This window comes from Antennarius striatus, chromosome 2 (genome assembly GCF_040054535.1).
Source record: "Antennarius striatus isolate MH-2024 chromosome 2, ASM4005453v1, whole genome shotgun sequence".
In the NCBI taxonomy this organism is placed as follows: domain Eukaryota; kingdom Metazoa; phylum Chordata; class Actinopteri; order Lophiiformes; family Antennariidae; genus Antennarius; species Antennarius striatus.
In genome coordinates, this window is record NC_090777.1 from 10,162,512 (window position 1) to 10,183,932 (window position 21,421).

Here is a 21,421-nt window from a genome sequence, read left to right on the forward strand (position 1 = left end):
CTCTGAGACTCCCGCGCTCTCTTCAGTCCCCACGGCGCACACACGCTGTTCAGTCACACTGAGATCAATAGCCCAGCCCACTACTGATGGGCTGGGCTGCTTAGGAGGCTGTGACGGAGAAATGTATGAATGACGTATGGAAAAACTGTTAAGCGTTACGTGAACTCTTCTGCTGGATTTGAAAGTGACGAAGAACTTGATCAGATTCGGGAGAAAATAGTGAAACTGGCAAAAAACCTCTCCTTGGAGAACTCACGAAAGATTGCGCTGTATGAAGAACTGATCGCGCTGGAAGAGAAAGAGTGGAAGAAGAAGAGAGAAGAGAAGCAGAGAAAGAAGAGGAGGAAACAGAAACAATGTTCACCAAAGGCTTGTCAGAAGGCTTTTCCCTGTTAAATAAACTCTGTGCACACTTTGAAGAAATGCACATAGAACATAGAAACATTTGCAAGGATTGAACGGATGGCAAACGACGCTTTCCGTCCATATCGTGAAATTTATGAGGAGAAAAAGAAACGAACAATTCAGACAAAGCTCACAATGATTATGAAAAGATCGTCTCCCGCTCCCACCAACCCACACGCTGCCCCAGCTGACGATCCGGACGACCCCCAGCCAAGAACCAGCGCTGCTGGATTTAATTTTTACGTAAGAGTCGATTTACGACCAAGTCGAGTTACGACCGATCTGTCGGTCCCAATCGCGGTCGTAAGTCGGCGACTACCTGTATATGGATTAATATTAACATTAATATTGGTTAAAAACAAGATTGAAAAAAAGCCGACAGTCATGTCGCACAACGCCACCAGGGGGCGCCCTCAGAAGGCACTCTGGCCAATAGTCTGGCCGGACTAAGCCCCTTGACTTTGGTAGTGAGGGGGCATCACCAAAGTGCCAGCTCTCGCTGACCTGCCCTGTGACCGGAGACCAGCCTGCAGAGAGCACCGGTGCCCGACTAAAAATAAACCTCACAATAACGTAGCAAAACATAAGGAATTTTCAACAATTCTGTCAATAAAGTTTGACTGACTGATTTATCTCAGTATTTCCCAACCACTGTGCGGCCGGAAATAACCCACTTTAAACTCAATTGGTCTAAAAAATGCCATTGTCGAGTGTCAGTGCTCTAATCTGGTATCTAGTGATGGTACATTCTATAAGTCAGCAGAAACACACCGAGAAACTGGCATAAATGTGGCGGCGGTGGCTCAGTGTTAGAGCATGCGGTAGAGTGGGTCATCCAATTTTCAAAATCAGCAGTTCGATTTCTGCTCCCGCCCAAAAAACACTGGGAGCTGAATTGATAGTGGGAGGTGTCAGCTCACCTCCGAAGCACTGCCGAGGCGCCTTTGAACAAGGCGCCGTCCCCCTTACAAGTTGCTCGTTTGGGCACACCACGAAGGAGCTGCCCGCCTCTCTACCTCCCCTGCATGCATACATGTGTGTGTTTGTGTGTTCAGAGCCTGTACACCCATACAGTACATATGCATGATCTCCACTAGACTGTGCCACTAATTTCCCTGAGGGGATTGAAATCAGTATACCGTATAAAAAAAAAGAAAAAGGTGAATGAATGACCGTCAAAGCTGAACTTCCAGCCTTTAATGAAATTTCAAGAGCAGAGTCACTGCTAGACAAAGGTGCCTGGTGTGCTACAATTGATTTGCAAATGTAGTTGATACCTGAAACAACACGTAACTCGTAACTTCTGTGTTTGTGTGTGTGTGTGTGTGTGTGTGTGTGTGAGGTGGGGGGGTGGGGGGCGCAGTTTAGGCTTGTGTATTCGACGTGAGAATTGGCTCTGCTCTTTTCCTCTCAACTGCTTACGCCTGGATAATTCTGGCTATCAGTTAGGTATGAGTTGGCTTTCTGTAAATAAGCTTGAGAAACTTCTTTAGACCAGCTCTATATGGAAAGATCCATGAGATGACTGTTAGGATTTGGCGCTATAGAAATAAAATGTAATATGACTATGTTTTTAGATACTTTTCTACTGCAGCATTTTGAAGTACTTTTATCAGTAAATCTCAGCAACTAAGGAAAAAACTTGACTTCATTCTAAGATGGCAAAGTGATGGCAAGTTATCAGGCAAGTGATCAGGCTTTACTTGACAAGGCTCAGGCCCCGTCCACACGATGACGGATTTTTTTGAAAACGCAACTTTTTGAAAACGACTCACATCCACACGGAAGCATTTAAAAAAAAAATCTCCATCCACACGTAAACGCATCAGTGCGTTTTCAAAGATGGCTATAAGCATGCCAAACCATGTGGTGGCAGTATTGAGTCAAATTTTATCCAATAGGAATCCTCTGTGTTTTGTTGTCACAAAACGCCTGCAAGAATGCTGTCATCAACAAGGTTCATACATCTATCATGTTTGTATACACAGGCCCATAAATATGACGTCACAGCAGTTTTCGTCGCAAGCAAGACGTCAGTGTTTTTAAAAAGTTGCGGATACACTGTCCACACAACAACGCAGACCCAGTGTTTTTCAAAAAATCCACCTCAGTCAGCGTTTTCAAAAAGTTGCGTTTTCGTTCAGGATATCTGCGTTGTCATGTGGACGGAAGGCGCAAAAGTTCCGGCATCCTGTGGACGGAAGTCATAAACGCAACAAAAAAGTTGCGTTTTCAAAAAGTTCCGGCATCGTGTGGACGGGGCCTCAAAATGGCCTAATCGACATAACAATAGGGGCCGTTCACTCTTGATTAAAGGTACTCAGACAGTCAATCAGTCAGTCATTTTCATATTACCACCGCTACATCCGCCGCAGCGGGTCACGGGGAGCTGGAGCATATCCCAGTGGCATAGGGCGTGAGACACTCAGGGCACGACGCCAGTGCACCGCGGAGCCACACACAAAGACATACAACCACTCACACACACACTCACTCCTACGGGCAATTTGGGACCAGCCAATCAACCTGAAGTGCATGCTTTTGGAGGTGGGAGGAAGCCGGAGAACCCGGAGAGAACCCACGCAGACATGGGGAGAGCATGCAAACTCCGCACAGAGTGGGACTGGAACCCGGGTCCGCCGTGTTGTGAGGCGACAGCGCTAACCACTGCGCCACTGTGTCGCCCTAGTCAGACAGTCATGAATGCTAAATCTAAATTATAATACCTACCTAGTTGTGGATAGCGCAACTACAGCCGCTAGTTCTTTTAATTAGTTTTATTTTTTTATTAAATGCACCCTATAATCCCGTGCGCCTTATATATGAACTGAATTATGAAAGGAACAATTCATTAAATGTGTGTCTTATAATCCAGTAAACTGATTTACTGGCATATGATTTCATCTCACTTGACTCCACACACTCCCATTTGTGCAACCATGTTATTAACCAGAGGAAGAAAAATAATATATAGAAAAAGCAAAATTACATGTTTATTTGTGGGTTTCATATTTTCTTATCTGATAAGACAACAAAAATGCTCTGCTATTTTTCCATTGAGACTAATTACTTATTTCAAGCAAGTCTCCGCACGCTGCTGAAGTAAATAGGAAAGGTTTTCTGTAAGGTAAAATCATGTATTGAAAACATTTTGTATAATATACTTTCGAAAATGGCTATCAGTTAGGTATGAGTAATCTTTCATCAAATGAGCAACAACTCAGTAGAATTGTTCATTACGTATAACACCTAACTGAAGGGCTGTGTGTGATGTATTTTGTGGGCTGTTTACTTCAATTACCATTTATGTGCTTTATAGGGTTGAGCCGGATACTCGTTTCATACGAGTATCCGCTACGGATAACACATTTTCGACGAACATGAGTACGATACAAATAAAACCCGTTACTACTTGTGATCGGACTGAAGGAAAATCATCTTGACTGTTTTCACGCTCTGGGATTGGCCAGTCACACGTACTTCCCGCCCCTCCATACAGACTGCAGTTAGAGTGGAGATTGTCCCTGTCCCACTCTCTACGGCACACCCAGACAATTACTGATCTCTCTGTTGGTAGCTTCACTGTTCCTCACGTCTTTCTTCTTAGGTTTTCTTCAGCTTGCCTCTATTTCGGTCTTTGGTTACCTGGTGAACTTTCTTGTTGTTTTTTTCTTGCACATACGCATGCATCGATAGTTCTCTTACTTTTGTGATCAAAAACATTGATTTGAATCTCAAATTTAGCTGTTCTGTAAATATTTTTTTTTTAAAAACAATAAATAAACTAGACCAGCTTGGACTCAACACCTCCATATGCTTCTGGCTGCTGGACTTCCTGACAGGGAGACCACAGGCAGTTCGAGTTGGTAACAACACCTCCAGCACCATCACGCTGAACATGGGAGCCCCCCAAGGATGTGTTCTGAGCCCCCTCCTCTTCACTCTGTTGACCCACGACTGCACACCAACTTTCAGCTCCAACCTCTTCGTCAAGTTTGCAGATGACACGACTGTGGTGGGTTTCATCAACAACAACGATGAGACAGCCTACAGAAATGAGGTGGGCCTCCTGGCTACGTGGTGCAAGGACAACAATCTCCATCTGAATGTGGAGAAGACAAAGGAGATTGTTGTGGACTTCAGGAGAGCACGCACCCAGCATGCTCCACTAACTATCAATGGTGCTGCAGTGGAAAGGGTCAGCAGCACCAAGTTCCTGGGTGTGCACATCTCCGAGGACCTGTCCTGGGACCGGAACACCGCATCGCTGGTCAAAAAAGCCCAACAACGCCTCTACTTCCTCCACAAACCGAGGAGAGCAAGAGCCCCACTCCCCATCATGCTGACTTTCTACAGAGGCACCATCGAGAGCATCCTGACCAGCTGCATCATCGTGTGGTACGGCACCTGCACTGTTTCCTGCCGCAAGACCCTGCAGCGCATCGTGAGAGCAGCTGAAAAGATCACTGGTGTCTCTCTCCCTTCCCTCACAGACATTTATAACACCCGCCTGACCCGCAAAGCATTCAGCATTGCAGGTGATCCCACCCACCCCTCTCACAGCCTTTTCAACCTGCTGCCATAGGTAGGAGACTGCAGAGTCTGCGGGCCAGAACCACCAGGCTCAAGGACAGTTTCTTTCAGGAGGCGGTCTCCCTCCCTGCTCTGCCCCCTGCCACAGCTCTGAACTCTACCCACAACCTGCTCTGCCCCTTCCCCAGCACCTGACTACCTATCTCTCCCTTCCCCCGTCAACTCAGGGACTGCGCACACGTCACTTCCCCTATGAGATTAGAGCAGGGGTCACCAACCTTTTTGAAACTGAGAGCTACTTCAAGGGCACTGAATAATGCAAAGGGCTACCACTTTGATAATACACTTCTGAAATAATAAAGTTACACAGTATACCTTTGATTTTATATTATTATTAATGATATTCTATGTGAAGACACTGATCGTTTATGATCCATCGCAATAATTAAACAGGATGATTAAACAAGGTAGGAAACAGATACATTTCAAAATGCAATTTCCAATTGTTTTAATTTAAAATGATCACTTCCACAACATTTTGTAGGAAATCTTTTTTATTTTTTACTAGCCACTAACAGTTTTTTATCAGATCAAACTCTGAACCATGTTTGTACAAATTATCAATTATGTAAGATTTACCAAAAATCGACTCCTTTTAAAATAAATCTTATCATATCTGTACTAATCACAATATTTGCAGCCATTAAAACAAATCACCACGTCTGTTACACTTAGTAACACATCTGTAACAGTTTTTGAATATTTGAATTTTATCTTCGTCATGGCACTGACATGTTGCCACCAACAACATCTGACATTTGTTTCTTTGTTAGTGGGAAGCCTGGCATTGCATGCTCTTCACCAGTGTACTGTAATATGGGATGTAAGTTGACACTGCAACTCTGAGTGACTCTTGCAGATGTGCATCGGTGAGGCGGGTTCTGTGTTTGTTCTTAATGAAGTTCATGTCAGAAAAGGCTGATTCTCACAGATAGGTTGAAGCAAACATGCTGGCAACCTTCATGGGCTGCTGTGCATACACCACTGTACTTTCCAGTGTCTGCAAGGTACCAAAAGTTTGATGCGGCCTGGTTGGCTTTGAGGTGGAGGTCATTTTGCAATGTCAATTTCAATCTCCACCTGTCCCACATCCAAGTTGAAGGTTGCACTTAGTTTCTCAGCCATGCATGTTGTATCCACTTGCATGAAAGGGTTGGAAATGAATGACACACATGGCTCAAGCTGATCAAAGTCACAAAACCTGTTTTCAAATTCTTGCTCAAGTCTGTTAATGACTTGAGAATACTTTTCTGCAGCTTTGTCAAAAGTCTCAGATGCAGAAGCATTGTCTTTCAGCACTGACTGCAGAGAGGGAAAGTGCAGCACATTTTTCCTCTGTAAATTCATGGAGAAAATACTCATCTTGGCTTTAAATGCATTGACAGAACTTATCATGTCAGCAACAGTCTTACCTTTGCCTTGCAGCTCACAATTCAAAAGTTTTAGTTTCCCAGTGATGTCAGTTAAAAATGCAAGGTCAAGTATCCACTCAGTGTCCTCCAGCAGAGAGGTGTCTTCACCTTTGGACTGCATGAACTCTCTGATTTAACCTAAAAGCGACAAAAAATGTTGCAAAATCCGTCCCCTGCTCAACCATCGGATTTCTATGTGCAATAACAGGTCACCATATTCAGCTGACAGCTCCTCCAATAGCACCTTGAATCTCCTGTGCTGTTTCGCTTTGGAGTGGATACCGTTTATGATCATCACGACGGGAGTCATCACATGCTCAAAGCCGGTCACTTTGCGCCTGCTAGTGAATGATGCAGTGGTAATGCAGAAATGGTGGGAAGTCTGTGTCACCTTTACAGTGTGCGATGAATCCTGCATGCCGGCCGGTCATAGCAGGAGCTCCGTCTGTAGTCACCGATACCAGCTTTTGCAGTGGTACTTTTTTCTCCACAAAAAGACTCTTTACCGTGTTATAAATGTCAACTCCCCTCGTAGTTGTCTTCAGGGGCAGTAGTGTCAGGAGTTCTTCTATAGTGGAGAAATCATCAAATACCATCCGAATAAAGATCATTAGCTGTGCAGTACTGCTGTTGTCCACAGACTCGTCGCACTGGATGCTAAACCAGCTGCACCTTGCCAAATCCCGGTCCAGCTGCTCTGTCAAGTTCCCAGACATAGCACACACTCTTTTAGCCATCGTGCTAGCCCCCAACTGGACATCGAAGAGAGTGGAGAGGATATCAGTGCCATTCTTCTCGTCTTTAAGTACAGTGTTCGCAATAATCATCATTGCTTCTTTGAAAACCTCCCCGTCTGAGAACACCTTCTTCTTCTTTATCAAAAAATGTGTAGCTCTTAATGACGCCTCGGTTGCTTTTTGAGAGTTTTTCACCGGCCTCGTAAAAAAAGACTGCCGTTTGCCCAAAGCTGCCTTTAACTTGCAGGCTTTTTCCATCAGTAGTGCGCTGCCTGGTGGGTAGTTAGCATGGTAGCTTTTGTGGCATGTAGTGAAGTGTCTCTCCACGTTGTGCCGCTTAGCCGTCGCCACAGTCGCACCGCAACTGATACACACACAGTTTTCTTTCACGTTAGTAAAAAAGAACTCTTCCTCCCATTCACTGTGAAAATCATAAGTTTTCTTCCTTTTTTCTCCCATATTTTTGTGGGTAGAAACCGCATTCGTCTCCTAATCTTTGCAGCGCTCACAAGCTCCTCTCAGCAAAGCTGGTTTGTCATGCGCACTAGACTGACCTCCGACCCATACTATGTAAGAGCTCATATATTAAACTTTTTTTTATGATATACTTTTTTTAAACGTTTTTATGTATTCGTTTAAATTTATATCGCTATAAATGTAATTAAAAAAGAATAGCAACACAATTAAATACAATTTTAGACAGAGCTAATTTGTAATTAGTGCTATTTTTTTAACTGGCATACGGGCGACTGATGTGGTCGCTGCGGGCGACCTGGATTAGAGTGTATAGAGATGTTAACCATCCGTTGTGTTTCGTCTTATACTTCGTGCTGTACTGTCTGATGTACTGCCTGTGTTGTCCTGCCTGTGTTGTACTGTCTGTGTTGTCCCGTGTTGTATTACCTGTGTTGTACTGCCTGTTGTACTGTCTACCGTGGGTCAGAGAGGACTGTAATTTCATCTGTGCTGTATGTCGTGCATATATGGTACATTTGACAATAAAGCTGACTTTGACTGACTGAAATATAGCAACTTGTGATCAGTCCATATCAATTTTAGACTTACAATAATGTAGTGATTTAAGCCCCATCCATTTCAGGTCAAACCAAACCCACTTCCGGTTTAAGCCCCGGCCATCCGAGTAATACAGATACAGATAATCTAGTTGGTTGAACAGATACGGATAGTGGTGTACTCGCTCGTCCGTTGTGCTTTGGTATTGCATTTTCTTGCCTCTGATAACTGAAGAAGTTAAACTCAAAGTAGTTTGTGAACATTAACTATAGAATTGATTTACTGCTTCAATTATTCAAACAGAGGTTCAGATAATGCAATTTTCTTTCACTTTCATCGCTAAACTGAGCCTTTATGCACAGACACACACACACATATGTGTGCGCACACACGCACACACACACACACACACACACACACACACACACACACACACACACACACACACACACACACACACACACACACACACACACATTGTCTCTCTTTGTTGGTGACACAAACACTTATGTGGTGTGGGGCGATATTTAAAAAGAGGCCTGAGGTAACAGAAGATATTTGAAAATACAGCTGTGGAGACAGAAGATGTGAGAAACACATGGAGACAGACTGTCTGCCACCTTCAGCAGACAGTCTAATGTATTCAAGAATGTACGCAGGTGTGGAGGGATGTATCTGAAAATATTGTACAGTTCTTGTGTGCACTACATAAGTATGAACGTATGGTATACCAGTCAACCATAACACTATGCTGACAATTGAAGTCTGTGTGAGTTGTCTTTTCATCATGGCACCTGTCAGTGGGTGGGGTATGCCAGGCAGCAAATAGATTTAGAGATTTTGTTCTGAACTTGACATGTTGGAAGCAGGATAAATGTCAAGTGTGAGGACTGACAAGAGCCACATTTGAATGGCTAAACAACTGAGTTAGAATATCTGGGAAAAAAAACAACAACAACAAAAACAAAACAAAACACACAGGTCTTTTTAGGTATCCCTGCGGTGGTTAGTACATAGTCAGTGAAGTGGATATAGGGTCATTGGTACCAATGGGTTGTTGATGTATATTGGGAGTGAGGTTTAGCGCATGTTGTGTAATACCTCAGAAGATCTACTGTAGCACTGAAGATCTACAAGGTCAAGTGTCGGAACAGAATGCATCATAGCCAGCATACCCCTGGCCTAAAGGGGTTAACACCTACAATAGGTATACTGTAGATATACACTGTATGTGCTAGAACTGGACCCAAGAGAAATGGAATGGAACGCAAAAATAAAACTGACACTCAATAAAGTAAACATCCATGGATCATGGCCAGACATGTTCAATCCACGTAGGACCTAAAAGGTCTGCTGCTAACATCTTGGTGCCAGAGCATACCTTCAGAGACCTAGTTCAGTCACATCAATACTCACATGGAAGGATTCGGCCTTGCCATATTTGGCCCTGATCTTTGGTTCTCGGATGGTAGCAAGGTTGGTGCCACTCACTGTCAGCAGAGTCCCACCACTGTAGGGTCAAAGAAGACAGAGCAAGAGAAGAAGAGGGAAATTCATTTCTGTTTTGCGTTAAGAAAAGTTGGCTAAAGAGGCCAAGAGCATTACTGTAGCTATATTCCACATTCAACTACAGTATATCTGGAACTTTAGGATGAGGAAGAACTACGGATGTGATTTTGTACTCAAGATGGCATTTTATTGCACATCAAATATGGAGACAAGTCACAACATGTAGCCGGGATAACGATTGATATACAAAACTAGGTGCATACTAGTGTTCAAAGAGAATGGTTTTCACCCAGAATTACTGCTTTTGATACCAAAAGCAGCCTGCTGCAGGTGCATGTCAAGCAGACACTCTATTTGTAGAGAGGATATTTTGTTATAAATCATTGTACATTTTAAACAAATATATACTAAAATGTTGTACAAAACTACATCATTTAGCACTGAATCTATGTATCTGTTAAAAGAATATTTATATAAAACCAACCTGATTAGATTGTAAGTAAGACTGAAATTTGAATTTGACTCCAGCTAAACCATTGAATCCAATGGGCATTAAATCAAGCTTAGCAACGTGAGTAGAGATTAAGGGCATAAGCATACCTTTCTATTAATAAATTGCAAAGAGATACAGTGAAAAACAATGGAGAAAGATTGTTGGAAGTACTCAAAACACTTTAATCACAGTCCATACACATATGCCTTAAGACGCTGAAGGTTGTAGGACTGAATCCACTAAATAATAAGGCCAGAATTTGACTAGAAAGCCCAAAGGCTCATATAGCTGGTGAGAAGAGTGTGAAAACAGAATCACACCTACTAGATCAAGAGGTGTCTCAGGAAATAGCTCACTTGAACAATTTCACTCTGATCACTGTCACTGAAAATGTTTAAAGACCTTAAGAAATGGTTGGGTAACAAACACATAATTAAATAATAATTTCATATTTCAGAGTTACCAATTTCAGTTTTATCCAAAGTAACTTGTTTCCTTTGATGACCTCTCCTATATGAAAGGATCAAGCCACATTCTTATCAAAGGATGTCTGAGGCATGCCTTGGTTTAGATTAATAGGATTGCTCGCTTTTCTCTGCTTCTGCTATTTGTGCAACTGGAAATTATGGTTCATAAAGTGTCCCTATCATTCATCTTTTTTATAGGTTTTTCACTGCCTCAAAGGGCAGTGTGGCCTTTCACACTTGCTGTTTGAAATAAAACTAATGCCTGAGATGAAACCACATCTTGCAAAAAGCAAACGACTCCACATCAGTACATCCAGTTTTAATTACAATCATCATGTCTAATTCATTTAACTTGCATGCTTTTGCTGGTGGAAGCCAGAGAAGCTGGAGAGATCCCATGCAAATATACGGAGAACATAAACTCATACAGAAAGAAATCAAACCTGGTACTTTCTTGCTGTGAGGAAAGATGGTTCATCGTTCCTCATCTTGAGCCTCTTTTAATTGAATTGAATTTAATTTAATCTTACTTCAAAAGAAATGTAATCACATCATTAATAAAAAGAGCATGATGTAAATAAACAAATAAATAAATAGATACATAAATAAAAAACAGCTATGGAACATTTGAAAAACAATTACAAATATCAGAGGGCAGAACGGATCTTGAGCAACAGTTAAAGTCATGATTCACTCATATGTTCTCACAATAGATTTCAACATGACTATTTCTGTCTTTCAAATCAAACTAGTGGATAAAAGAAGAGGCGGCTCTAAAAAGCAATTGATAAATATGACGGAGAAGAGATTTCAATATGGCTCTTCCCTGAGCTGTTTATCCAAAACAGTACAGTACTTAAATATTTGTACGAGGTGTGCCATTTCTATACTTTCATAAATGCTACTCACTTCAACTGCATCACCGCTGTCTCAAAGATTGATAACTATTTGCTTGGTTTTGGATAGGATAAGTCCAGGAAATTGCTTTTGTTGCCTCTTGTTCTCTATGGTGAACCAGCTCTATAACTTGAACAAAATGATTTAAGTGTGAGAAAACAAAAAACAAAAAATGTCTGAATGAGGATATGGCTTTTGAAAATGCATGACTTTACCAAGTAATTTGGACCAATAACCAGGACACATCAAAGTTCAAGACCAATTTTGGCACAGCTGCAGAAAACCCTCTAAAAAAATTCCAAAAATGTCCAATGACCATACAACATAGTGGATACTGATTTATCTCCTAATGTATTGCTTTTGATCATTTTGATTGAACATCCTTTTAAATTACAGACTATGAAGCCTCAAAAATGCATTGCTGCCCAAAATACCAGTGCTTTCCTGGTCTTTATTCCTTCATCATTTGGCCTTATCAGCTATTCTTCCTGGATACATAACGACTGAGGGTTTGTCTGTATTGCCAGCAGTTGAAAGAGATGGACTGGCAAATGGACTGGCAGTTTCTCTTGGACTCCCTTACAGATTCAGGAGTGTTTTTGCCAGTTCTTCCAGGTAGACGATAAGGATTCCACCAACTATGCAATGCATCTAAATCTGAGGGATTATAATTTGATACCTAGAATGGCAACTGCTTCTGACATCATCCAAGCGTGAGGTATGTAAAAAAGATGCCTGGAAGATATGGTATCTGTGAAGCAGTCCCAGCCATTGCTGATTGTACTCCTTACAATATTAAGACTATTACAGCGGTGATGCAGGCAGACAAGGTGCTAGGTGAGTTATTGTTCCTGGCTCTCCCATTATGATACAGGAACAATTATGAGTTCAGAAAATCTAATGATATTGAGACAAAGAAGTGAATACAAAAAAGGTAAGTTCATGTACCATGTACCATGCTTAACCCCTAATTCCATTTATGTGGCACTGTATTCCGGTAACTTCTACAATAGCACTCTAATCATCCAAGAGCTACATTCAACTTCAGCAAGTTGAAACGAGACACTCCAGGCCATTATGGCTACATGTCATGAAACTCTATGATTAATTTTGTTAAACAGGACTGACTTACAGTTCAATTCAAGTTCTTAACTCCTTGAAAGTATCATACACTAAACAAATCACACTTTATGGTTGCACAATACATATAGAGGCATCCTGCACATTATACGTAAGCTGCTCTTTTACTATATGAGATTGAAAGAAGAGAAAGAAAGTGACAAACCACTTTATTATTGCACTCTTAATAAAAGAGCTTTTACCCAGAGGTGGTAACTTCCAATTGAGCTGATCTTCAAATTGAAAATGTATTCAATTGTCAAAACAGGCCATAAGACAATCATCATAAACTCACAAGGATAGCTGGGGAAATCCAAAAACTGTCTGGCTTCCTGCTTTGTTACATCACCTCCCTTTCACCACTGGGCTAAGCACCATTCAAGACAATTACACTGAAACAAACAGGTCAGAGTGTTTCTTTATAGAGCAAAGAGTGCACTGATGCCATCAGATCAATGCACAATGCTGAATGTGCTTCGAAAATTAAGTACCTGGGTTAAAGGCACCTTGGCAGTATTCACTGAAAGAGTGGCAGCCCCCACCTACATTATGTATAGCCACTTTGGAAGAAGACTTTATTTTACTATGTTGAATATTTTAAACTGCTTCCCTGACCTTTGCAGCAGCGCAAATGTCTCGCTCCAGTATCCCAGATGACCACTCTTCATTGATTGATCATTTTGAAGTGCTCTGTCTTTTTCCTAAATGCAATATCATCACCCAACCATGATGACTACTCCCTGCTAGTGTGCATGCATTCAATCAATGACTCTGCCTTTTTGAATAAGACTTATGATATCAAATTTGAGTAGTCGGCCATACTCTCTACTTCAGCAAATGTTACTCTGTAAGAGATGGCACTGGATCAGCCAAATGAAATCTATCATATAACACACACACAGACACACACACACGCACACACACACACACACACACACACACACACACACACACACACACACGCACACGCACACGCACACGCACACACACACGCACACACACTTTATGAGTTGAGGAAGGACTGTCTTTGGTGATTTTGTCAGCCAGATGAAGGAGGGATTTGGTGGTAAGCATAAGTGACTCAGGGAAGCAGTAGAATAGGTTGTGTGTGTGTTTGTGTTGTGTGTGTGTGTGTGTGTGTGTGTGTGTGTGTGTGTGTGTGTGTGTGTGTGTGTGCGTGTCTCCATCTGTGCGTGTGTGAGCGAGAGAAAACGAGTGACAAAGAGAGAAAAAGAGGACACCAGTTTGTAGCCACACACACATTCACAAACAACCTGCCGATTGGTGTGTGACAGAAAAAATGGGTCTAAGGTGCTGCTGCAGGTACAGTCGTACTTTAAAAAGAGGAAACAGTGTAGGACTCAACAGCACTGTTTCCTAGCAAGCTCTTTGTAATTTCTACCTTCATCTGTTGAGTCATCACAGGGATAGAGGTGAGCAGGAGTGAAAGGGGAAAATGAGGGGAAAATAAGTTTTAACATCTGACAAAAAATAGTAATACTGGGAATTAAAAACAAGAAAATACCAGAGAATAATGAGTAAAATTGTCAAGACAGATGGTTAATAGGTAACACAATGCAGGTGGTGATTTCTAGCTGACAAAAATAATACAGTATGTTTTTTTCCATGGCTGCTGACATCAAGGACTTAATGATACACTTTAGCGAGGAAGGACAATCAACAGCTGCTAAAAAAATCAGGCTGTATCAGGGGTTGCGGTTGTTATCATTACTTTTTCATTGCAATGTGTGTGTGTGTGTGTGTGTGTGTGTGTGTGTGTGTGTGTGTGTGTGTGTGTGTGTGTGTGTGTGTGTGTGTGTGTGTGTGTGTGTGTGTGTGTGCGCGTGTGTGCGCATACGTGTGCACACATGTGTCTGTATGTGGCACTGTCTTGTATCATTTAGGTCAGGATCTAAATTGTGCACATAAAGCTGAAAGTGAAGATATTCAACATATATTCTCACCCACTATCAGTTGATCGATATTAGCTAGGCATTCACTTAATAACATTTTTTGATCACCTGATTTACTGCTATTATTAAGGATTATCTGCTTTGAAAAAAACAACAACAAAAATACACCTTGCTTAAAATGGGTGAAAAATTTCTGGAGGCATCATGCAATCACCTGCACCCAAAAGCATTGTGAAAGTTGTCATCATGCATTTAAAGCTGCTTCAGCCACATTAATAATGCTTCCTCTAATTTGTCCTGCTAATGTTTTTATTAGGTGCTGGTAAATTGCCCAGAAGGAATGAGTCGTGTGTCTTTTACTAAAAGCCCTAGTAGAACTAAAAATCAGCATTGTGGGCTGAATACACAGAGATGAATAAACTAATGTAATAAGAAAATTAGAGTAGTATACCTGGCAATACTCCAGTCAGGCTCAATCTTCAGCACAGTGGGGTCGTCAATGTAGTTAAACTTGACCTCTGGGTTTATGAGCTCTGCATCGTCTATGTCAACCAACACTGACACACTGCCTGGTGCTATTCCCGCTGGTGTGATGCACACTATCTCTCGGGCATTCCTCCTAGATGGAGACAAAGAAAAGACAAAAGATGATACTGCATCGATGCATTAGACAGACAGCTAGAGAGTGCATAAAGTCACTGTACACACAGGCAAAGACTATTTGTGGCTCAACAATCCTTTTAAAAGATAATGTAGCCGTAACAGGGCACAAGCCAGTGTCTTATTGTGCCTGTCCCAAGCCCAGATAAATACAGAGGGCTGTGTCAGGACGGGCATCCGACATAAAACTTCTGCCAAATCAAACATGCAAATCAAATCTATGACTTCCATACCGGATCGGTCGAGGCCTGGGTTAACAACGACCGCCATCGGTGCTGTTCACCTACAGGGTGCCGGTGGAAATTGGACTACGGTTAGTTGAAGAAGGAGGGGAGGAAAGTGTGTTCGTAGGAAGAGAGAGAAGAGGAACGCCAAACGTATAGAACTGAAAGTAGGGACGTTGAATGTTGGAATTATGACAGGAAAAGGTAGAGAGTTGGTTGACATGATGCAGAGGAGGAAAGTAGACAAACTGTGTGTCCAAGAGACCAGGTGGAAAGGTAGCAAAGCTAGAAGTTTAGGAGCAGGGTTCAAGGTGTTCTATCATGGTGTAGATGGGAAGAGAAATGAAGAAGGAGTTATCTTGAAGGAGGAGTTAGAAATGTCCTGGATGTAAAGAGAGTGTCAGATAGAGTGATGCGTCTGAAGCTAGAAATCAAAGGTGTGATGTTCAGTGTTTTTAGTGGGTATGCTCCACAGGTAGGATGAGAGCTGGAGGAGAAGAATTAATTCTGGTTGGACTTTGATGTAGTGATGCAGAGCATAGCTAGAAGGGAGAGAGTTATCATTGGTGCAGACTTCAATGGACATGTTGGTGCAGGAAAACAGAAGTGATGAGGAGGTGATGGGCAGGTTTTGTATCCAGGAGAGGAATGCAGAAGGACAGATGGTGGTTGCCTTTGCAAAAAAAGATGGAAATGGCTGTAGTGAATACTTTCTTCCAGAAGAGGCAGGAACATAGGGCGACATATAAGAGTGGAGGTGTTGCTGTGGCGACAGGTAGAATACATCTTGTGTAGATGGTGTAATCTGAAGGAGCTCAGTGACTGCAGAGTAGTGGTAGGCAATAGTGTAGCCAAACAGCATAGGATGGTGGTGTGTAAGATGACTCTGGTGGTGAGGAAGATGAAGATGGAAAAGGCAGAGCAGAGGACGAAATGGTGGAAGCTAAAAAAGGAAGAGTGTTGCATGACTTTCAAGAAGAAGTTAAGACAACTCTGGGTGGTCAGGAGGTGTTTCCAGATGACTCGACAACAACAGCTATGTGATCAGGGAGACAGGTAGGAGAGTACTTAGTGCGTCATCTGGAAGGGAAGCAGATAAGAAGAGTTGGTGGTGGAATGAGGAGGTACAGGAGTGTATACAGAGAAAGAGGTGGGACACTGAGAGGACTGAAGAGAGTAGACAGGAGTACAGGGAGATGCAGCGTAAGGTGCAAGTAGAGGTAGCAAAGGCCAGACAAGGGGCTTATGATGACTTGTATGCTAGGTTGGACAGTAAGGAGGGAGAGACTGATCTATACAGGTTGGCAAGACAGAGAGGCAGAAATGGGAAGGACGTGCAGCAGGTTAGGGTGATTAAGGAACTCTATTGACAGGTGTTAGTAGTGTGATGGGAAGATGGAAAGAGTACTTTGAAGAGTTGATGAATGTGGAAAATGAGAGAGAACAGAAACTAGAAGAGGTGGCTGTTGTGGACCAGGTAGTAGCAAAGACTAGTCAGAATGAATTGAGGAGGGCAGTTTCTGACTGAGTTGTTGTACAGAATCTTAGCTAGTGAGACGATGCCAAGGAATGGAGGAGAAGTGAGCTGGTGCCCATTTTTAAGAACAAGGGAGATGTGCAGAGTTGTGGCAACTCCAGAGGAATAAAGCTGATGAGTCATACAATGAAGTTGTGGGAAAGAGTAGTTGAAGCTAGCCTATGCTTTCTTGCCAAAAAAAGAATACTACAGATGAAGTATTTGTTTTGAGGATGCTGATAGAGAAGTACAGAGAAAGCCAGAGGGAGATGCATTGTATTTTTGTAGATCTGGAGAAAGCTTATGACAGGGTGCCCAGAAAGGAACTGTTGTACTGTATGTGGAAGGTGGAGGTGGGACTGCATCAGAGATCAGCTCTGAGCCCTTTCTTGTTCGCTATGGTGATGGACAGACTGACAGACGAGGTTAGACAGGAATCTGCATGTACTATGATGTTTGCAGATGACATTGTGATCTGTAGTTAGAGCAGGGAACAGGTGGAGGAGAAGCTAGAGAGGTGGAGGTTTATCCTGGAAAGTAGAGGAATGAAGGTTAGCTGCAGTAAGACAGTAGATGTGTGTGAATGAGAAAACCAAGTGGAAGAGATCAAGAAGGTTGTGGATTTACTAAGGGTCAACAGTTTGAAGAGTGTGGAAAAGAGGTGAAGAAGCATGTACAGGCAAGATGAAAAGGGTGGAGAAAAGTGTCAGGTGTGATGTGTCATAGAAGAGTTTCAGCTAAAATGAAAGGAAAGGTGTACAAAACTGTGGTGAGACCAGCGATGTTGTGTGGTTTCAAGACAGTGTCACTGAGGAAAAGACAGGAGACAGCTGGAGGTAGCAGAGATGAAGATGTTGAGGTTCCTTTTGGGAGTGACCAGGAAGAATAGGATTAGGAATGAGTACATCAGAGGGACAACACATGTCCGAGGTTTTGGAGATAAAGTCAGACAGGCCAGACTGATATGGTTTGGTCATTTCCAGAGGAGAGATAGAGAATATATTGGTAGAAGGATGCTGAGTTTTGAACTGCCAGGCAGGAGGCCTAGAGGAAGACCAGAGAGGAGGTTTATGGATGTAGTGAAAGAGGACATGAAGGTAGTTGGTGTGAGGGAAGAGGATGCAGACGACAGGGTTAGATGGAGGCAATTGATTTGCTGTAGCGACCCCTGAAGTAAAAAGCCAAAAGGGAAAGAAGAAGAATAGTAATTCTTTAAAAAGATACTGAGTTTCTGCTTTCAAACAAAAATTTCTAACTGAAAATAGAAAAAGAAGAAAAAAAACATTAAACAGAAATAGGCTTTTCATCAGCTGATCAAAAATTTAAGACCATATCTCAAAAAACCCCAAAGCACCAACGAAAAATAGAAACAACATTTCATGGGGCGGCAGTGGCTCAGCGGTAGAGCAGATGTCTTGAAGACGGATCGCCCCAGCCATCGGTGGCTCAAATCCCGCTCCCGCCAGGACATCCCTCGGAGAGTGTGAGCTGACGGTGGGAGACGTCAGCTCACCTCGAAGCCACTGTCGAGGCGCCCTTGAGCAAGGCACCGTCCCCCCCACAAGCTGCTCGTTTGGGGCGCGACCCCCTGTGCGCGACCCGTCACTCTGCCTCCCCCCACTGTTTGTGATGTGTTACTAATAGCATGCCTACAGGCCCCCAGTGTGTTGTGTCCAGGGGCCTGTATTCAAAAACTGTGTGTATGCATGACTAACAAAAAGACTGTAACCACATGCAAAAAGAGTGAAGAGAGTGTAAAGATAATTTCCCCACGTGTGGACAATAAAGTAAGATTTAATCTTTAATCTTTAATTTAATCTTTAATTTAAAAATGCACACAGTGATGCACAGATGCGGCATTCTTGTTGAAATGTCAAAAATGTGTTTTGGTATGCTTGATGGTGGTATTTCCAGGAGGCTTGTGGAAATGTTGCTCCAAGTAGTGAAGATGACTTCACAGAGGGCATCCACGGTGTGGAACTGGTGTCCATTTTTGTAAACTTTCCTTGCCATTCAACCCCAAATATTCTAAGTTGGATTCATGCACATGATGACAGATTTTTTTGAAAACGCATCGAAAACGATTTGCGTCCACACGACAGTGTTTTCAAAAAAATCTCCGTCCACACGTAAATGCATCAGTGCATTTTCGAAGATGGCTACAAGCATGCCAAACCATGTGGTGGCAGTATTGAGTCAACTTGTATCCAATAGGAATCCTCCATGTTTTGTTGTCACAACGCATGGGCAATACATATGGCATCACAGAGGTTTTCGTCGCAGGCAAGACGTCAGCGTTTTTAAAAAGTTGCGGATACACCGTCCACACCACAACGCAGACCCAGCCAGAAGGCGTGAACGCAACAAAAAAGCTGCGTTTTCAAAAAGTTCCGTAATCGTGTGGATGGGGCCTTAGATCAGGGGAACACACAGGATGATTCAAAAGGTGTTATGTGATGTTATTTCTCTGCAAGAAGTCCTTTGTCAGTCGTGTGCTGTAAACTGCAGCATTGTTCTGTTGAAAAACCCAGTCATTACCATACAGACAATGGCCTTCAGTCATGAGGGATGCCTCCTGCAACATCTCCACATAGCCAGCTGCCATTTGATGCCTCTGCACAACCTGAAGCTCCATTGTTCCATCGAAGGAAATAGTCAACCAGATCACGATGTCACCCACTCATCCACCTGAGATGTTTTCTACATTGTGCCATGTAGAAAACATCTCAGGTGGATCCCCTGGTCACGCCAGTAACACTGTAAGCCATCAGGACCATCACGATTAAATTCTTTCTCATCAGAGAATAAAACTTTCTTCCACCTTTCAATGTCCCATGTTTGGTGCTCTCATGCAAACTCCTAGCTGGAAATTTTGTTCCGTTGAAGGGGACGGAGGTCTTTGTAGACGTTTTTTGTTCTTAAACCCTTGTCTGGCAGATGTCGTCTAATGCAGTGGTCCCCAACCTTTTTTGCGCCATGGACCGGTGTCATCTAAGACAATATTTCACGGACCGGCCTTCATTTGCTCTATAATCGTTAATGATGCCAGGACAGCTGTAGTCTAATAATAAATCATCTGCAGTGGTTTTATGTGAAATGCGGACATCAACAGACAATAAACAAACAAACAAATGCCGCTTCGCAAGGACAGGAGTTTGGAAATGGAAACAGGGTTTGCGATACTTTTTGGGCGATCTCAGGATAATCTGCCTTGATTTTAATCCAGTACACTGGACCGGTGGTGGGCGCTTAATTTAGGGGTAACCTGTCACGTGACCGAGACCGGTCAAGCGTGACAGATGTCACTTTTCAACATAAAACATCTTTCCAACTCCGAAATAAATAAAACGGAAGTAATGTAAATCATTTTTTATTTCTGTGCGGCCCAATACCAAATGACTGGGGGTTGGGGACCACTGGTCTAATGGTTACGGGACTGCAGTTGGCACCAGTGACTAGCTTAATTTGGCTCGAGATTCATCCCATGTCAGACGGCCAATTAGATCCCCCAGACTGGGGCTGATGACATTTTTTTGGGTCTACCTCTTGACTTTTTTTCCTTACAACCCTCAGGATCTTTTAAGAAGTTTAAAATGACTGTCTTACTTCATCCAACTTCAGCAGCAATGGCACGCTGAGAGAGGCCTTGTTGATGCGGCTAAACAATTCAAACATGTTCTAAGATTATTTTTATTTTTTTTGCATTTGCCATCAGTTCATAACAGTGTGAATGCCTGACAGAAAATGATACTTAATCCATATTTTTGTGAAGATTTGGGCTTTTAAAGGTTGTGGTCTTAAACTTTTGATCAGCTGATGAACAGCCTATTTCAGTCTAATGGTTGTTTGCAATAAATTGCTTATTCATTTTTTTATTTTTTTTTGTCTCACTCCCATTTCTTCTTTTTGAATTTTGAGACACTACCTAGAACCTTGTTAAGATCCAACAGTGCAAAATGTGAATGCTTACAATTTTTCAGCTGGTCTTAAAATTTCGATCAGGTCTGTAGTTTTCACATCAACAAAGGAACAACAGAGAGGCTCTTGATATTGCACAAAGACGCTGTCAGTCTGATCACACTGAAGTGGAGTTTGGAATAATAAATCTTCAAATTGACCTGTGGGCTGCTCCTGTTGCAGTAAGCATTTCCGTCACTTCCTGTTGTGTTTGTCCGCAGTTGTCGCATAATCACTGTTAAAATCTAGTGTCATTTTAGAACTGTAGGAGAAGCTAGTTGTTTCTTTCCAGCTTAAAACTTGATTGCGAAAGCTATCACGTAATTCGGCTAACCTTTTACGACTTGTTTATTATTAGGGTAATCTCACTCTCTATGCTACTAAGTGTCTGACGTTTAGTTTTTCCCCCGCTTCCTTCAGCGAAAAGGGCATCTGCACGACGTGTAGTACCTTTTCCATGACCGAAAATATAGCTGTGCCACCTAGCCAGGTAGCTTTAGCCGAA

General features: G+C 42.5%; 1 protein-coding gene across 3 annotated transcripts in view; it reads right to left on the reverse strand.

Moving 5' to 3' along the window:
- LOC137602731 (plexin-A1-like) overlaps nucleotides 1–21,421 on the reverse strand; it is a 402,183-nt gene that overhangs the window by 80,787 nt on the left and 299,975 nt on the right. For all 3 annotated transcript variants that reach the window (XM_068325725.1, XM_068325707.1, XM_068325716.1), the window contains exons 16-17: nucleotides 15,011–15,178; nucleotides 9,578–9,671 (exon numbers count right to left, since the gene is read on the reverse strand). In XM_068325725.1, the coding sequence (XP_068181826.1) occupies nucleotides 9,578–9,671; nucleotides 15,011–15,178 (262 nt within the window). The remainder of the gene's footprint in view (nucleotides 1–9,577; nucleotides 9,672–15,010; nucleotides 15,179–21,421) is intronic.